The sequence below is a fragment of the Tamandua tetradactyla genome, chromosome 8 (assembly GCF_023851605.1).
Source record: "Tamandua tetradactyla isolate mTamTet1 chromosome 8, mTamTet1.pri, whole genome shotgun sequence".
In the NCBI taxonomy this organism is placed as follows: Eukaryota; Metazoa; Chordata; class Mammalia; order Pilosa; family Myrmecophagidae; genus Tamandua; species Tamandua tetradactyla.
This window is the reverse complement of record NC_135334.1, coordinates 83,462,789-83,480,291: the sequence shown is the minus strand read 5'-3', so window position 1 is coordinate 83,480,291 and position 17,503 is coordinate 83,462,789. Positions and strand designations below refer to the sequence as shown.

At 39.6% G+C, this 17,503-nt stretch overlaps 1 protein-coding gene across 4 annotated transcripts in view; it reads left to right on the top strand.

The window, feature by feature from the left end:
- The window catches only part of SCUBE2 (signal peptide, CUB domain and EGF like domain containing 2), an 81,165-nt gene that overhangs the window by 37,726 nt on the left and 25,936 nt on the right, over positions 1 to 17,503 (top strand). For 3 of the 4 annotated variants that reach the window (XM_077113947.1, XM_077113946.1, XM_077113945.1), the window contains 6 exons: positions 463 to 585; positions 1,032 to 1,148; positions 1,333 to 1,419; positions 3,034 to 3,138; positions 6,030 to 6,185; positions 6,567 to 6,773. In XM_077113947.1, the coding sequence (XP_076970062.1) occupies positions 463 to 585; positions 1,032 to 1,148; positions 1,333 to 1,419; positions 3,034 to 3,138; positions 6,030 to 6,185; positions 6,567 to 6,773 (795 nt within the window). The remainder of the gene's footprint in view (positions 1 to 462; positions 586 to 1,031; positions 1,149 to 1,332; positions 1,420 to 3,033; positions 3,139 to 6,029; positions 6,186 to 6,566; positions 6,774 to 17,503) is intronic. The other variant, XM_077113948.1, reaches the window with a different exon arrangement.

The following is a 17,503-nucleotide window of genomic DNA, read 5'->3' as shown; positions in this document are numbered from 1 at the left end:
AACTTGGATTTAGTTTTAGAATGATGTGGGTTACTGCAAGCCACTCCCCCTCTCTGTATCTCAACTAGTACAAACTGTCAAATGGGGAATCCTACTTCTTTCTCTTTCCCTTGGTATGTAAACCAGAAGGATGAAGTTTTAAATTGGAAGTCTGTGCATAGTCCAAGTTTGGACATCTGAAACTCCAGTGTGGCCCCTTTTATGTGTCCCTAATGGGAGAATAGTTTGATAAAGAATGGAACTGAGAAGACTCTGGTGAGGTTCATGCCAGGAAATCCACTAGTTGGGGAATGAGGTGTGGGGTCAGCAAGTACCAAGTGCACAACCTGAAGGCAGTCACCACCTTCCCTTTGCTTAGTATATTTCGACTACGGGACTCCCCACCTGCTCCTTCCTCAAGTGCGAGAGTGTCAGACGGGCTGGCGATGGGCTGCTGTCACAGGAGAATGTTTTGTTTCACAGACACAAATGAGTGCAGCGTCAACAACGGAGGCTGTCAGCAGGTCTGTGTGAATACAGTGGGCGGCTACGAATGCCAATGCCACTCTGGGTACAAGCTCCACTGGAATAAAAAAGACTGTGTGGGTAAGGGGCACTGAGGCACAGACTCAGTCAATGGGCTCACATTGGCCCAGAGGCAGTGCGGCAACCTGCATTCTCCCATGTCCAGTTGGACCAAGAGTGCAGCTGACCATTCCTCTACTTCGTTCTTCCCCCCTCAGCTGCAGCAACCGTTCTTTAAATAATTCAAAAACAGGAGATACTTTTCAGGCTCCTTGGTGTTTCCTTCTGTGCTTCTGTGTAGGTTGGAACTTACTTCTGTTTTCCTGGTTAGCTTTTCTGCATGAGAAATAGCATAAAAGGGACTCCTTTATCTTGATGGGAAATAGTGCCTGGTGTCTGTGTTCTGTGCTGGGCATCAGCTCTACCTTTTCTTGATATTGTGGGGCCTCTGATGCATGTAACTCAACTGCCATTGTCACATTTGAAAATGTCCTTCTGCTTCTTAAGTATCTGTGTTTTGTCCTTAGAAGTGAAGGGGCTCCTGCCCAATAGTGTATCACCCCACGTGTCCCTGCATTGCAGTAAGAGTGGTGGAGGAGACAGGTGCTTCCTAAGATGTCTCTCTGGCATTCACCTCTCTTCAGGTGAGTGGGTCCCGGTCCCCGGGCCAGGCCTTCCTGATCTCTTGGTATGAGATACTATTGAGACTCCATATGCTGGCTACATCCTAGTGGCCCATGTGGGCATGGGGGTGGGGTGGTTTTAGCTGCTCCCAGGATAGACTGCTATTTTACTTCCGTGTTTGACAATCCATGTTCTGTCTGTCAGGACTACAAGAGGCCTACTCTGTTACCTGTGGCTCTTCCTCTCCTCTCAGGAGCAAACAGCAAAAATCAAATGAGTCTGCTTTCAGGGGTAATTATCAGATCTGTGTATTCTCTCTGAGGCTCTCTGTGTTCAGTCATCTTTATTCTTAGGGCACTGCTCATGGATGTTAGCGTTGTTTTCTTTTCCTTTTAAGTTCCTTATTTCTATGAGCACATTATGAGGTGTTTTAGCCTGTAGCCTTGGTGTGTTAAAATCTGGCACACTCGTGGAACAGATACTTATTGAGTGTCCACTGTCTACCAAGGGGCACTGTGTCCAGTCTGGTTGGGCCCACAGAGTTCTGGGACCTGGGGACTCGGGCTTCCCAGATGCGGTATACCTCAGAGCCCTTCCTAGGCCCAGCAGGAAATGTGTACCTGGGCACACGAAATCGGTGGAACTAGGCATGGACAGAAAGCAGGAGCAACCCTTTCTGGTTTTCAATAGACAAAGAATTAAATCCAGACTTTCCAGATTTAGACGCCTTTGTAATTATGCCATGAGACCATCTGAATGAGAAAATGACTCTTGATGCTTATATATGTGAGCAAAGTTAGACACCTAAAACAAGATAGTAAAGCTCACATGTACTATCTGAGCAGTTAGAATATGCCAGCCACTGCATTATATATATTAGCTGATTTAATCCACAAAATTATTTTTCCTCTGAAGCAATTTTACTATTGTTCTCATTAAACAGATGAAGACTGTCATTCCTGAAATGACTCAGACAGAAAATAGCGGGGCCAGGATTTGAACCCACATAGTCTGGATTCAGAGTCTTAACCACTATCCTTCATTGCCTCTTTTACCTGAATATCTGGACCCAGCCAGTGCAGACATTATGTTCTGTTTACCAAATCCCTCAGCAGTGGTAACTTGGAGACTTAGGCCACCCTATGGTCAAGCAGTAACTTATCCAGTTCTTATTATATACCTGGCAGTGGACTAAATATATATATATATATATAGTATCACCTCATTTAATCCTGCTAATGCAGATAATGTAATTATGTCCATTTTACAGATGAGGAACCTGAGGTTTAGGAAGATTAAGGAATTTTCTAAAATTCTCAGCACATGTCTAAGAGCTGGAATTTGAATCCAGGTCATTGACTCAAGAGCCTAATATGTGGTTAAGACTGACCCTGGGAGAACAAAGTTTTGCACATTATTTTCTCTAAGTCAGGCTTGTGCTCCCTCCCAGTCCTTTTCTAGAACAGGCAGCTCCCCTCAACACTGTCCTTTCAGGGCAGGCTTATTTAGAATAGTGTGCCCTTTGCCATTTCTCTCAAATGTCTTATCCAAATTTAAACTGAAGGAGTCTCAGAAATCTACAAAGATGACCTCATCTTCCACCTCACTGTTGAGGCTGTTTTGGGCCCTTCCATTCTTATATTTGAATACTGGATCTACCTCTCAAGTGGAGGGATACTTGTAACTTCTTTGGAAGCTCCTGGTGTCCTAGATCTGAGGGTAATAAACATTCCATGATCCAAACTTGTGTTGGTCTTGGGGAAGGAAAGGGCCCAAATGGGAAGAAGTTTCAGGGTACACAATGTGTGGAGGGACTCAGCCGATGGTTAGCTCACCAATACCCATCTCCTATTTCTATTCCTTTGCCTCTGAAGATAACATCTCTCACTTGTTTCTCTTCTGAAGATGTCGCCACCATCAGGACAAGTGTAACCTTTAAGCTAAATGAAGGCAAGTGTAGTTTGAAAAAGGCTGAGCTGTTTCCTGCGGGTCTGCGACCAGCACTACCAGGTATGGAATCAGATGGCTGCTGTAGGGAGCTTGCTTGCATGCTGGGAAAGGAGCCAGTGGCAAACAAGCCTGGTTTGCTGGAGCTCCAAGGGAGGGCTTGTCGTCTGTCCAGTTGACTCAAGAGCACTTCAGTTGGGATTGAACAGTTGAGAATCTCTAAAGACTCTGTTCACAAGAGGAAGAGCCTAGCCTGGGATCCCTGTAGAGCTCTGGGGTTATACTTCAGGACTTCCTTTGCTAGGTGCAGGTGAGCTCTGATGACGCTGTTGAGTTCATAGGAGTCAATAAGGACTTAAGATGCATTGGAAGTTTGTGATTATATAGAGGTTAAAATTTCTAGATTTTAAAGTTTTCTTCAACTATAAGCCAAATCGAGTGAAAAAGTTTGGCTCAAAAAGAATAATTAAAAAAAATTTTTTTATTAATTTTTAAATGTTAAAAAAAATTGCAGGAAAGAAACACAAACATTCTTAATATGTGATCATTCCATTCTACATATATAATCAGTAATTCACAATATCATCACATAGTTGCATATTCATCACCATGATCATTTCTTAGAACATTCGCATCAATTCAGAAAAAGAAATAAAAAGACAACAGAAAAATAAAATGAAAACAGAAAAAAAAATTATACATACCATACCCCTTACCCCTCCCTTTCACTGATCACTAGCATTTCAAACTAAATTTATTTTAACATTTGTTCCCCCTATTATTTATTTTTATTCCATATGTTCTACTCATCTGTTGACAAGGTAGATAAAAGGAACATCAGACACAAGGTTTTCACAATCACACAGTCACATTGTAAAAGCTTTATCATTATACAATCATCATCAAGAAACATGGCTACTGGAATACAGCTCTACATTTTCAGGCAGTTCCCTCCAGCCTCTCTATTACCTCTTGGATAACAAGGTGATATCTACTTAATGCGTAAGAATAACCTCCAGGATAACCTCTCGACTCTGTTTGGAATCTCTCAGCCATTGACACTTTGTCTCATTTCACTCTTCCCCCTTTTGGTTGAGAAGGTTTTCTCCATCCCTTGATGCTGGGTCTCAGCTCAAAAAAGAATAAATTTTTATGGACAAAGATGTAATATTCAGCTTTCCTGCTGGGTCTAGTTTTGGGAGGCAGGTACTCCATTGGCTTCAGAAGAACAAATACCCTCCAAGTAGAACTGGCCTTATTAAAAGAGCAGAATTCGATATTTCTCTTTTTCTCTCACGTCAAATTTCTAGTATTATTTCTAGAATAATCTTGGAGATTTTTAAAAATTGGGATTTGTATGTTGAGGTTTGTTTCCCCAATCTACCCTCAGCTGTCATACAAATAAACATAAAGCTCACGCTAGTAATTTTTAACTACTTAAGTAACTAACCAAGATCTATTTTGATATCTCCATTTGATGGAATATCATGCAGCCATTAATTAGATAGTTTAAAGAATGTTTAATGGTATAGGAAAATGTTCTTGTTATAAAGCTAAGGGAGAAGAAGGGAAAGTAACATTTTATATATGTAATACAATCCAAGTTGTATAAGAAAAGCACATGTAGAAGAAAAGAAAGAAAAAAGAAAACTCATCCTATCATTAATAATGGTCTTATTTGGAAAGAAGGAAGACTAGTGATTTTAATTTTAATTTTTTTCTGCATTTTTTCAAATTTTCCATAGTGAGTATATTTTTAAATTGGGGATGGAAGCAAAGCAATATTTAAAATAGGTTTGGTTTGAAGTTTAGTTAATGGTATTGTACCAATGTTAATCTTGTAGTTTTAATGAATGCACTGTGAGATTGTAAGATGTTAACATTAGGGGAGCTGGGTGAAGAGCATATGAGAACTCTCTGTTCTGTTTTAGCAACTTTCCTGTGAATCTAGAATTATATCAAAGTAAAAAAGTTAAAAAACAAATAGGTATGGGAAAATTAAAAGAGAAAACGTTCAAAATGTGCATCTGTTTAGTTTAAGGTTTGAAGTTAGCCTTCTGAAAAGGTATGATAGGCCTTTAAGTAGAAACGGTAAAGGGTAAAATTTGCCTTCTTCCTTTGGACCCTGATGACCTGCTGCTTTGAACATCTTTGTAATGTTAAAGGAGAATATAGTAGAGTTACTACATAAATTCAAGTAAAGTAAGATTTTAGAATAGAGACAAATTAATTGTGTAGGTGGTACGTGGACCTGCACTCTAATTCAGGTACAGTCATTCACTGGAAGCCATGCAAGAGAGACTCGGCCAGAGTTACGAAAAGGAGTATACGAAACTCTCTTTTCGCAACACTTTCGCTCTCCTCCTAGATGCCTTCCTGACATTGTTTCTGTTGATTCTTTGTGCCATTTATTGCACCTAGTTATTTCAAAATGAGACATCATTGTTGATGTGCTTGCCAGCTTTCCCTTCAAATTGGAAATCCTCCAAGGTCAGTTTGCCTAAAAGCAGAAGTTGGTTTCCTTTCTACTCCTGTGCTCCTTTCTTATCTGAAACCTCAGTCCCTGTGCATCACAGACTGGCCTTAAAGAAATGAACTATGGAAATATGAGTGCACCTTGGCCAATCAGCTGTCAGCAGAAGCGAGGGGTGTGAGACAACCCCTGGCTCTTGCCTTCTGTAGGCATGGCTGGTTAGTCGGTGACATAGAGCATTTATCTATGAAAAGAATTTTCAACAACTACATTTCAAAGTTATATAGGAGGCAAAATTGGCTCTTCAAAACTAAAATGTCATTGTGCTCAAAGCTATGGGGCCTGCAATGTCTTGGCATCTGGAGCTAATCATTTAGTCCCCTAAGAGTTGTTTTAATGAAATGTTTACTGAGCTCTAGCGAATGTTCAACTGAGTGCATTGCCAAGATTTGGCTTCCGATAATTTTGTTTCTTCATACAGAGAAGCACAGCTCAGTAAAAGAGAGCTTCCACTACGTAAACCTTACATGCAGCCCTGGCAATCAAGTCCCTGGAGCCCCTGGCCGACCAAGCGCCTCTAAGGAAATGTTTATCACTGTTGAGTTTGAGCTTGAAACTAACCAAAAGGAGGTGACAGGTTGGTTTGAAAGCAGTCTATGGTGCTAGGCTTCTCACCGCTTCCTGCTTTTTCTTTTGCCTTTCACTTTCCATCTTTTTTTGGGGGAAAAAAATAGTACAAATACTAAAGTATCTCCTGTTTTTTTTTCACCCCCAAACTAAACTGAATTGGTTTGGAAACTCATGAGTTTATCTGCTTCATAAAAACCCAATGCTACTATTTTGGCCAAAATATTTCTGTTTGAACCAAATGCTGCCCTGCCTGCTAGACTACCTGCAGGTATGTCCCATTCTGTCGCAGCTGGAACTCTGGGTGTTGGTGGGTCCTGCAGTTGGTCTGGGTATCCTCACTTGCTGAAGCCTGATCTCCTCCCCTTCTCTGTCCATCTTGTTTCTACAGCTTCTTGTGATCTGAGCTGCACTGTAAAGAGAACAGAGAAGCGGCTCCGGAAAGCCATCCGCACACTCCGGAAAGCTGCCCACAGGGAGCAGTTTCACCTCCAGCTATCAGGCATGGACCTTGAAGTAGCTGAAAAGTCCCCCAGAACATCAGAGCGCCTGGCAGAATCCTGTGGAGTGGGCCAGGGCTACATGGAAAACCAATGTGGTGAGTGGCCTTGTGTCCAGAACATTCTTGCTAACGGAACTGCCTTGAGCCCTATAAACACAAAGGGTAACCAAAAGCAAGTCTGACCTATCCTCCCTTCCCTGAGCTCACTCCAGAGAATGCTCTGGACACCATCCTTATCTCTGAACTCTCATGTTGGTGTCTGTTGTGCCTACTAGACTGGGAGCGCCCCAGGGACCAAGAGAGTCTTGTTCACCTCTGTGTCCCAATGCCTAGCCTGGTACCTGGCATGTGTTGGGCACTCAATAAATGTTTGTTGAATTGATGGGCAAGAAAGGAAGAGGCAGGATTGGTGAGAAGATGGAGTGTTGATCTTTAAGGATCTGAGGGATGAAGGTTTGCGATCCCCTTATATAAGACACTCATAAGCATTCTCCATACTCCATTATCACTGTTTCTTTCTCATCATCTCCCTTAGACTTGACCAGTGGAGGCAATGAGCAAACTCCTATATGTAGCTTTGTGTGGAGGAGAGACCAAGGAGCCACACAGGTGCCTTATTTCTGAGTTTCATTTAAAGACTTCCAGTAGTGTCAGTTCCTTGTTATGGTGGTGGTACTGGTGGTATTTGTGTTTCAGAATTAAATTCAAGACCTGGCAATGAAGTAATACCAATTCTGTTTCTCTGATAAAGCTAGCGAGAGGTTCTGGGGTGGTACTTTTCAAAGACTGTTTTGTCATGAGAGACTGTTCTGGATGATTATGGGAGATTCTACCTGAAAAGTTTTAGATGGAGAAAATTGGGGTCTCACTTTATAGTAATAATGGTAATGATGTACTGAGTTCTTATCTGTCACAAGTGTGACACTGAGCATTATCTCATTTAATCTAATAGTGACCTTTTGAGGCAGATATTATCTCCTTTTAACAGATGAGCAAACTGAAGCTCAGAAGGGTCCATTCTCTGGTTCAAGAATATATTGATGGTCTGACTCCAAAGCCTGTACTTGTAGTCCCAAGTAAGAAGAATTTTGATAACCAGCCCCTCCAGAGTAAATTGATAATCTTCCTGAAATGTCGTTAGAATCTTGAAGGCTGAGAAAGGTGCTTGAACTCAGGAGTAATAAATCAGTGTGTTTTGAAGAATCAGAGCTGAGTCCAGGGCACTTGTTTTGTGAAATTGTCAGCAATAGCCCCATAGCCCAAATCTGTTGTTTTGCCAAAACAGCAAAAATCAAATGTAGCTGTCCACCAGGGGTTGGTTCCTAATAGCCTTAAATTTTTATTCCAGCTGAGTCTCTTAAAAAGGAAAAGAAAAGAAAAGAAAAACCACCTGGCTGGTTGGTTCATTCTCATTTAAAATTCTAAGAGTTCTGGTCTCCATATCAAAGAGGTGATGAGAGTCGACTATGGCTGTCCTATCCTCTTGGTGAGCAGCAGACACTGTGTAGCCAGGCCAGGCCTCCCTTCTGGCCTCTTAGATACAAACTGCTACCCCCTCCCCACCTCCTCCCAAAGCTCACACGCTTTTGCTTCCTGTTAGGGAGAAGCCACACAGGCTTGCCAAGGAGCCTTTGTGGCCAGGTCAGGAAATACTTAACAGAGGACTAATGACCATGGCCACACAATCTAGGAAGGCCACTTGCCAGAGAGTTTATGTAGCTGTTGTGCATGAATGTGTTCCTGACATGCTTGTCATGGTAAATTAGGTTGGATTTTTTTTTTTCCTAAGGGAGGCAATGTGTTTTGTCTCAAGAGCTCCTTCTAGTACAAAATGAATTTTGTAGTCTACATGAGAACAAATTGGGTCCACCTGTCTGACAACGATGTTGAAGATTTTACCATGTAGAGAAAACAGCACAAGGAATTACCAGTGACATCCCATCTGCTGGAGGGGGGATGTGGGTGTAAAGAAGGGCCAGGTGTGTTAATGTGTTAATTAGAAAAACATTTTACCCGGCAGACACGTGCCATGGGTAAGCCACCGAGTGTTGTGTGCGCATGCTTTATATTTTGGTTTATTTGATGGTGTTAGAATTTCATAAAGATCAGGTTTACTGGGTTTTCTGAACTCAGGGTGGTATATGCAATGGAGAGAAGCCTAAGATAGTTCTTTTTGGAAATTATTGTTCGATGGCTGAGGAAAGAAGCAGGAAAAAGTGGGTCTCCTAGAAGGAGAAATGAAACCATTAAGTATTTCTTTTAAAGTATTTTAAATTTAAGTTTTAATTACAAAAATACTACATGTTTTAAATGGTACAGAAATGTTTACATAAAGGTGAAAGTTCTCCCCATCAGTAATCACTGTTAATAGGTTTTTTAAAAATTTATTTATTAATTAAAAAAAATTAAGAACAAACAAAAATATTAACATGTAATTCTATTTTACATATATAGTCACTAATTCTCAATATCATCACATAGTTACATATTCATCATTTCTTAGAACATTTGCATGAATTCCAAAAAAGAAATAAAAAGACAACAGAAAAAGAAATAAAACATAACAGAAAAAAAAAGATTATACATACCCCTTACCCCTCACTTTCATTTATCACTAGCATTTCAAACTAAATTTATTTTAACATTTGTTCCCCTTATTATTTATTTTTGTTCTATATGTTCTACTCGTTTCTTGACAAGGTAGATAAAAGGAACATCAGACACAAGGTTTTCACAATCACGCAGTCACATTGTGACAGCTATATCATTATTCAGTCATCATCAAGAAACATGGCTACTGGAACACAGCTCTACATTTTCAGGCAGTTCCCTCCAGCCTCTCCATTACATCTTGAATAACAAGATGATATCTACTTAATGCATAAGAATAACCTCCAGGACAACCTCGTGACTCTGGTTGGAATCTCTCAGCCATTGACACTTTGCCTCATTTCACTCTTCCCCCTTTTGGTTGAGAAGGTTTTCTCAATCCCTTGATGCTAAATCTCAGCTCATTCTAGGGTTTTTCTCCATCCCTTGATGCTGAGTCTCAGGTCATTCTAGGATTTCTGTCCCACGTTGCCAGGAAGGTCCACATCCCTGGAGTCATGTCCCACATAGACAGGGGGAGGTGGTGAGCTTGCTTGTTTTGTTGGCTGGAGAGAGAGGCCACATCTGAGCAACAAAAGAGGCTCTCTTGGGGGTGACTCTAAGGATAAATTTTAAGTAGACTTGACCTATCCTTTGTGGGGTTAAGTTTCCTATGAACAAACCCCAAGACTGGGGGCTCAGCCTATAGCTTTGGTTGTCCACATTGCTTGTGAGAATATCAAGAATTCAACTTGGGGAAGTTTCATTTCTCCCCATTCTCACCATTCCCCGAAGGGGGCTTAGCAAATACTTTTCCAGTCACTGATCAAATCACTCTGGGATTCATTGGAGCATCACTCTGGACAAACCAACAAAATCTCATGTCCTACCTGAGATTCCAAGTACTTATGGTATTCAATCAAACTATCTACATAAGTTATATTAGGAAATGCACTAGTCAAAATATATATTTTGTAACAAACATTTTTTGCTTTAGTCTCACACATAAGGTGACATTTTAAAATATTAATTACCATCTATTTTCAGCACCCTGCAATAATGACATTCCTTTGTTCTTCCTCATGCAAAAACATTTTTAAAATTTGTACATTTAGTCACTATTATTATACACTCTAGGCATTCCTAGTTATACCATCTTAATCTTTAACATCTATCTTTCTTTCTGATTTCACTTATGTCTCCAGCCCTCCTCCCTCTATCATTCTAAACATGCAGCTTCATTCAGTGTTTTAACATAATTGTATTACAGTTAGGTAGTATTGTGCTGTCCATTTCTGAGTTTTTGTATTCAGTCCTGTTGCACAGTCTGTATCCCTTCAGCTCCAATTACCCAATATCTTACCCTATTTGTATCTCCTGATGGTCTCTGCTACCGACGAAATATTCCAATTTACTGTTAATAGTTTGCTCTGTGTTTTCCCACATCTGTTTTTATGCTCATAGAAAGATTAAATTTTATTTATTCAGTAAATATTTATTGAGCACCTATGTATGACAGGTATTATTCAAGGTGCTAAGAATACAGCAATGAAACCAGCAAGGAAAAATCTTTGCCTTCATGGAGTTTATAATTCTATAGGAAGGAGACAGGCAACAAACCAATAAAAAAGGAACCATATCATGTAGCAGATGGTGATGAGTATATAGTGATAAGTTAAGCAGGGAGGGGAAATAGAAAGGGCCAGGCAGGGTGAAGGGTGAGGAAGCACATACTCCCCCCCAAATGTAGTCTGTGGTCAGAGAAGTGTCATTTGGGTAGAGATATGATGGATGGGAAAAAGCAAACTCTGGGAGTATCTGGGGAAGGGATTTCCAGGCAAAGATTAAAAAAAACCTGAGGTATTAGAAAGAAGTCCAGAATAATGAGAGTTGAGGGGTGGTTGGGTGGAGAGATGAGGTCAGATGGGTAGCAGAGGGCCAGATCATGTAGGAAATTATTAATCATGGGAAGGATTGTGACCTTTGATCTGAGTGAGAAAGGAAACCAATGGAGGGCCTTGAGTGGAGAAATAACATGTTTTAAGAGGATAACTCTGGCTGTTGTGTTAAGAATAATCTGTAGGTTTATATGCGTACAAACATTTTTTGAAAATCTATCAGTACCACGTGAATAGTACTAAGTATTGTTTTTAACTGTATACTAGATCACAGGCATCTTTCCATGTCAATAGAGGTGTTACCTCATTTCTTTTAAAACGTCTTAGTCTTTTTGTTTGGAGACATAGTATTTAATGACCATACCCTTATTGGTGGGTATCTAGGTTATTCCTGATTTTTCTATTACAGACAATCTAACAGTAAATATCCTTCTTTGTGCATGCAGCCAATATTTCTGTAGGACAGAATTATAATAAGTACAATTGCCAATCCAAAGGGCAGGCAAACTTAAAACTCTAACAGATACTGTTAATTTACCCTCCAAAAAAGATCATATGAATACATACTCTCTCCAACATTATACATTCTTATGGCCCCACATTTTTGCTGACATGAGTTATTTATCATTAGTCTTTTAAAAATTTTTGCAAAAAATGATATTTAAATTTGTTTTACTTGATTATTAGTGAGACTGAGTGTGTTACTAATGTCTGTGAGCATTTGGTTTTCTTCTTTTGAGAAAACCATTTTCTTTGCTGATTTTCTGTTGAATTGTCATCCAATATCTTTTTTTTTAAATGAATTTTAAAGTCTCTAGTTACAGCCTTACATCAAGGAACATAATCACTTCTGACCAATTTAAAGCTTTCTTTCTTATAGTCAGTTTTATACAGTAAAATCTCATTAATTTGCTTTTGGGAACTTTGGGGACAGCCTGCTCTGCTGATGACCTTTGTACCATCTGTGATCAATTTTAGCAAGATGGCAAAAAGGAAAAAAAAGAGTGATTATATTCTCCAATGGTTTCCTTAAGCTCCATAGTGATGATAACGTTTTACATGCCTAAAGGAAAATGAATTATGACATGGATTTCTAGATATTATACTTTCATAATACCAGCTAAAGGATAAACTATTTAAGAAATATACTTGTCAATATATATATTTTTTGCATTCAATATTTTTTAAAACATGCCGAGATTTTAAAAATACACCATTCGGTCATCTGGCAACCTGGGAAATATTTTAGGGCCTGGGTTATTGGGAATCTAAGGAGGTACTTATTTAGTTTTTTTTTTTTATTCAATTTGTTTTAATCATTTTATAAAATATAATTCCTTTGTACTACTTATAAATAATCTAAGATAAAACCTTTCCTAAGTGACAGCTACTTATTTAGTTTTTAACAGCAGAAGTTTTCCTTTGTAAGGCTTGGGAAAAATAAATTCAACCAATATTTATCAAGATCTCACTTCATTCTAGCACCATTCTATGGGCTTGGGAAGAAGTGGTGAGATCATAATAGGCAGCGGCCCCACCCTCAGGAAGCTTACATTCTAATGGAAGGAGTGTAAAGTAAAGAATAAAATAATTTCAGAAGTTATAAGTATAAAGATAATAAAATAGAATAGGCTAGAGGGAAGATTAACTCACTCTCCACAGGGTGGTTTAGGAAGGCTTTCAGAGCAGGTGACATTTGAGTTGAGATCTGTGTAAGGGGAAGGGCCCGGCCATCCAAGCTCTGATAGGGTAAGGGCACTCAGGGGGTGGTATCAGTAGGTGCAAAGGGCCTGAGGCAGGAATGAGCTGGGCATTTTTTTCTTAATTCTTTCAAAATTGAGAAATGACTTGGAATTGAGCAGGCAGATATTTTCCTTTCTGTTTTAAATGCGGAAAAAGATAAAGTCTATATTAGCAATACAGACCAATATGATTTTATCACACAGACATGGTAGAAAATCCTTTCAGTTAAAAAAGTTCTTAAAACATAATTTATATAAAATATTGACATTTATTGAATACTTAAAGGGTGCCCAGCACTGTGCTAAGCACTTTTTATGTAATGTCTCATTCAATCCTCACCATAAGTCTATTTTCCATGTCTTTTTTTTACAGATAGGGAAACTAAGGCATAGGAAAGTAAACAGTTCTTATCAGTGTTATCCAGCAAGTAAGTAGCAGAGCCAGGATTCAAATTCAGATCTGACTCCAGAGCCTTGCTCTTAACTCTCTCGTTTTGAATATCCTCACCTCTTCTGAGTACAGCATGTGCCCTGTGCTATCTTATTCAGCCCATACACATAGAGAACCCTCCATAGGTCAACTCTGTGGTGGGTGCTAAGGTCTGGATAAATAAGACTTTATCTTTTTAGTCACACTTAGCCCTCCCAAGAAAGGGTCAGAGAAACCTCCTCATCAGAGAGAAAATCAAAGTTGAGTTTTGAAAGATGCATAGGACGTGCATAGGTGGGAAAGAGTTCAGAAATGGAAAATGGGAATCTGCAAGGTATACACAGGGGATTATTGACATTTCAACATTTCTAAGCCTGGAGTGCAAGGTTAGATGTGGTGAGCAATGAGGCTGATAGGAAGGGTATGGTCAAGGCCAAGTCATGGAAGACCTTGAATGTGTTACTAGGGAGCCTTGACTTTTTTGGGGAGGGGGGTGGGCAGTGCATGGTCTGGAAATCATACCCAGGTCTCCTGCATGGAAGGCGGGTATTCTAACCACTGAACTACCCATGCACCCAGGGAACCTTGATTTTTTTATCCTCTGGGTGACATAGTACCATTGGAGGATTTAATGAGGGAATGTCTAGGTCATATTTCTGTTCTGGAAAGATCTCTCTGACTTCAGTATGGAGAATGAATTTGAGAAGATGGGACTGGAGGCAGAAAGATCAATCTGAGGAATTTTGAATGCTTCATATAAGAAATATTGAGAGCATGAAGGCACTAGACTGAGTAGAGAAGTGATGGGTTACAGAAACATTTAGGAGGAAAATGAGCAGCATTTGGTGATAAATTGGACTGGGGTCAGATAAGAGGAAAGAACTGGGGCAAGCTCAGAGGTTTCTGACTTGTCCTCTGGTCCTGGCACTGGCTCCTGTGTGTTCCATATCTCATCCTGTTTTATATGCAGAAGGCACTGAGCAAAAGCCTGCAGGTTGGTTGAATGGTTAGATGAATGTGATCCCTGGGGAAGAAATAATCAAAAGATATTTGCAAGAAAAGTGGGAGAAAATAGGTGCTTGAGAAAGCATGAGAAACGATGAAAACTCAGATACAGAAAAGGAGATGAAAGACTAGTTGATTGGAGCCAAGACAAGTAGATTTTTGAGCCAGGTAGTGACATAATCAGAGAAACACTTTAGAAAAGAGACTGTAATGGGGGCAAGGAGGAACAGAAGGCAAGGAGAACATTTGGGAGGTTATTGCAATAGTCCAGATAAGTGAGGATCTAAAGACACTAGTGTCATGAGAATGAAGAAGATAGAATGGACAGAAGGGACACAACCGTGGGACACTACAGCTGACTTGGAGAGTAGAAATACCCTTTATAAAAAATGTAAAGCCAGGGAAGTAGGAGGGACTAGGTGGGGAAGGGAAGAGAAGTGTTCCTTGTGGGCAAACTGAATTTGAGTTGCAACAAGACTTTAAGGCAGAGATACCCATGGGCATCTGGGATTCAAGGAAAACAACTTCATCTCTCCTTGTCCAGATCAGTCCTCCTAACCTGAGTCCATCCACAATGCTCTGACTTGGCTCCGGTTAAAATAGATAAAGAGCTCATGCTCCTGAGGTCAATCCCTCCACTCGAGCACTGGATTCCATTCCCTAGGTCTTCTTAAGAATGTGGTTCTAGATCTTGTCCCCACTGATACCCATCTCAGAATTTTCCCACTCTATTAGATCATTTCCAACAACACACAAACCTATCTCCTTTCTTAAAAAAAAAACAAACAAACAAAAACCCTCCTTTGCTTTCATGCTTCTCTCCATTACTGCCTCATTTCTTTGTTCCCATGTGATGCAAAATGCCGTGAAAGAGTTGTCTAAACTTATTTTCTTATCTTCCCTCTTCTCAACTCTTGCCAATCTGGCTTTCATTCTCAACCTCTCCACACAGACTGCTTATTTCAAGGTTTCTAACGATCTCCATGTTGCCGGTCCAGTTGCCAACTCTGTCTACTCGTGCAGACATCCTCTCAGACACTGTTGCTCACTCCTCCTGGGAACACTTTCTTCTCAAGTTTCAGACACCACACATTTATGGCTCTTCTTCTACCTCACTGGCTAGTCTTTCTTTGATTTCATTGCTCATTCCTCTCCTACTTTCTGATCTCTAAACATTAGGTGTTCCAGAGCTCAGCTCTATCTCCTTCTTCCATCTTCACACTCTCCCAGGCAATCTCATTCAGTCTCTTAGCTTTAAATATAACCATAAGCTGATCGCTCCAAAACTGCCCTCTTCAACTATGGCCTCTATTTTGAGTTATGGATCCTCTCTCCCAGAGTTATTGAACACTTTTTTATCACATACACTCTTAAAGTAAAATATTTTGAATTTATGAATGTTTACTTATTTATAAATTATATACTTATACTATGTTAAAAATTTTCTGGGTATCAAAAAAGATAGAAGAATAAGATAACGATTAAATAAATAAAATTTAAAAATAACTGGCTAACGTACAATATTTGTGATAGGGCAAAGTAGTGTTAACAGTAGTGACTATAAATCCATTTCTTAAATAGTCATCTTCTTAATTGCTAGTGGTTTTGGACCTACTCTAGTCAAATGTTTAAATTGTCAATTTCTATCTCATGAAGTGATTTGACAAAGAACTGGTACCAGGAGTAGAAGTTGTGTCAGCTCTGGCATCTTCTTGTTGTTCATGCATACTTGCATCATTGGCACTACCTCCAGCCCAGGGTTTCTGTAATTAGAGGAGTTCTAAGCTGCTCTGTTTTGTGATAGTTAGTTTAGTTGAAACTAGATAATATAATCAGGAAATCTATTTAACTTCTTTAACCATGCACACTTAACCTATAATTCTTTTCAATACATCAAAAAGAAGTAAATCAGTTCTCCCCAACTCCCAGTTTGTGGAATACCTGCTCTTTTCTTCTCTTGGGAGACCTTGTGTCTTCACATGTGTCCTGTGTCTGATGGAGATGTGAACTCACTGAGGGGCCAGTCTTATACCATATACTAAATCAGAGAAGTTTCATTTATTTCTTATTTTTTGGATAAAAGTCACAATAGATAGATGTGAAAATATTTTGCCCATACCGAAGTGGGTCATCTGGTAGACCTCTGAGATATTCTACCTTGGACTCCACCAGTATAGCCAATACCTACTAGATTTCAACACTTGGATGACCAACAAGCATCTGAAGCTTAATGTGTCCCAAACAAAACTTTATTTCCCTCTCTCTCCCCTCAAATAAAGCCTGTTTCTCCCTAATCTCAGCAAATGGCATCCCTGTTTACCTAGTTGCTCAAGTCAAAAACCTCAAACTCATCCTTGACCTCTCTCTGTCATGCTTCTTATCTAGTCCGTTAGCAAATCCTATTGGCTCTGCCTTCAAAGTATACTCTGAATCCAATTAGTTTTCTCCTCCTCCATCATTACTACTCTGTTCATCATCTTTTGCCCAGTCTATTGCTACTGTGATAGGCTCCGAATTGCTGTCCTTACCTGTGTCTGCCCTTAATGTCTTCTCCACAGAGCAGTCAGGAGGTCTTTTAAAAACATAAATCAGTGCATGTCACACCTCCGTTCAAACCTCCAACACACTTTGATTAAGGTTTAATTTCCTAATGATAAGCCCTGTGGTCACAGAAAACAGCAACATTTAAGAAATTGCCACTAACCCTGGCCTTCAAGAACCTAAATGATCTGGCCCTTGCTTGCTTTTTAAAAGTCATCTCCAATCACCATGCCATTTTCACTCTTTCCTGCTACACCTGCCTTCTTGCTACTAGTCATTACCAGTGCAAAGTTATTTGTCTCATTTCATTCTGCTCTCTGCTTAGAAAATACTTTCTTTGCCACCCCTTCTCAAGCAGCATACACAAAAACTCTGCCCTCAGCATTCTTTTTTTTCATGAATTACTTTTTTTTATTAAAAAAAATTAACTAACACAACATTTAGAAATCATTCCATTCTACATACGCAATCGGTGATTTTTTTTATTAATTAAAGAAAAAAAAGAAATTAACACAACATTTAGAAATCATTCCATTCTACATATGTAATCAGTAATTCTTAACATCATCACATAGATGCATGATCATCATTTCTTAGTACATTTGCATCGATTTAGGAAAA